General features: G+C 42.5%; 1 protein-coding gene across 1 annotated transcript; it reads right to left on the bottom strand.

Moving 5' to 3' along the window:
* Positions 1-252: 252 nt before the first annotated feature.
* On the bottom strand, positions 253-1,083 carry LOC148134800 (G protein-coupled receptor 15-like). The gene has a single exon (XM_087985368.1). It carries the CDS (start codon positions 1,081-1,083, stop codon positions 253-255), a length of 831 nt encoding a protein of 276 aa, XP_087841494.1.
* Positions 1,084-1,637: the final 554 nt, after the last annotated feature.

The raw sequence follows: 1,637 nt of genomic DNA, 5'->3' as shown, positions 1-1,637 counted from the left end.
GATCAGTTAAGCATATGCTGTCAGCGAGGCCGAGTAGGATTGACGGGTCTGTTTACGTGCTGTATGACGCTATCTTTATGAGGCAACAACTCGATGACTGCACTCCTTGGGCTCCCGGTACTGAAAAAAATTTCTGCTGTATGTCAAAGTGAGTGTAAATACTGCCACTCATTGGATGGATATTTAAAAAAAAATTCTTTCAGTGCGCGAGAAGAATTGAACATAACATTCAGATTCAATGCTTAGTAATGTTTAGTGCTTGAATTTTCCCAGTAGGTTAAAAATTAAAATGAAAGGAAACATCATCATATTCTTGAATTGATCTCTGAACCAAGCCTGGGTCACGGCGTAGATCCCAGTGTTTGTGCAGCAACTCAGCATCTGGAGAATGAAGCCAATTTCTTGGAAGTGAGGAAGCAGAGGAAAAGTACTACTCAGGTCACGTATCCGCTTAACTAAAGCGTTCACAGTGAACACTGCCCACAGCAGAATGAAATTGACAGAAATAGCAAAAAGTAAAATTATGGATTTTCTTCGGCTCTCCATCTCAGTGTCTCTGGGTCTTTCCCCATTCATGTGAGCCCGGAGTCTCCTGCGGGCCATGCTGCTCACTAAAATGTGTCTTACGGTGAAAATGTTGAGGAGCAGAATCAGTGCAAATGGGATGCAGGGTGTGAAAATATAATGAACAACTTCAATTGCAACCCACAGCATTAAATTCGTATCAGAGACAGACATTCCACAAAACATAGGATAATTGCCAAGTCTATACCTCTCGTTATACATAAAATACCAGGTCAGGTTAATTAAACAGCTCAGCAACGTCACTGCTCCAAGGACCAAAGTCACTGTTTTCTCTCTGCAATACTTCGTTTTCAGCTTCTGGCAAGCAATAGCCACAAATCGATCGAACGTGAATGCCACGGTGAACCAGAAAGAACAGTCAGTGACTGCATAAAGAAGGACAGCGTGAATGTTACACACATCTATATAATCCAGGAAAATAAATTCTTCTGGATAAAGAACAGGTATATGTCTCCATATCAAGTCGAGGATCACCACCAGTAGATCTGCTGTTGCCATAGCCACGAGGTACCGAGTCACAGACGTAGAGAGTCCACAGTTTCCACGGGACAGGATCACAATGGTCACTAAATTAACTGAGCGAAATAAGATGTTTTTAATGCAACAACATGCACGGTGGTGGTAACCCCACAATTCAGCATTTATCCCTGTAACAGCATTGTACATCATCTGTAAGTTACACTGTAGCCTCCTCCAAGCAGAAATTTCAAACCATCTCCACCATTACCTTCAAGGAAAGATGCTGAGGATAAAGGGAATCCAAACACCTAAAATGCTCCCCAATGAACCATGCAGTATCAAATCAAAATCAAAACCCAAGTACCCCGTTCCAAATGTCACGATCGGGGCCCCTACACCAAAGGGATTGCACCAGGGAAAGAAGGAACCTCATCAATACTTTGTCTGCTGCAGTTACTGACAGATGATAAATGCTGCATAATCAGAGGAGATAAGTGAACGTGTGTACGTGTCTGAGGCAACATAGTCAAGAGAGCGAGTGAATTAATAAGTGTGGGAAGAGTGTGTGTTTATGCTTGTGTACATGAGTGAGT

The sequence above is a fragment of the Chiloscyllium plagiosum genome, unplaced genomic scaffold (assembly GCF_037043375.1).
Source record: "Chiloscyllium plagiosum isolate Xiang-an unplaced genomic scaffold, Cpla_swu_hap1 HiC_scaffold_52, whole genome shotgun sequence".
Classification (NCBI taxonomy): domain Eukaryota; kingdom Metazoa; phylum Chordata; class Chondrichthyes; order Orectolobiformes; family Hemiscylliidae; genus Chiloscyllium; species Chiloscyllium plagiosum.
The sequence above is the reverse complement of the archived record's forward strand: the minus strand, read 5'-3'. Positions and strand labels throughout refer to the sequence as shown.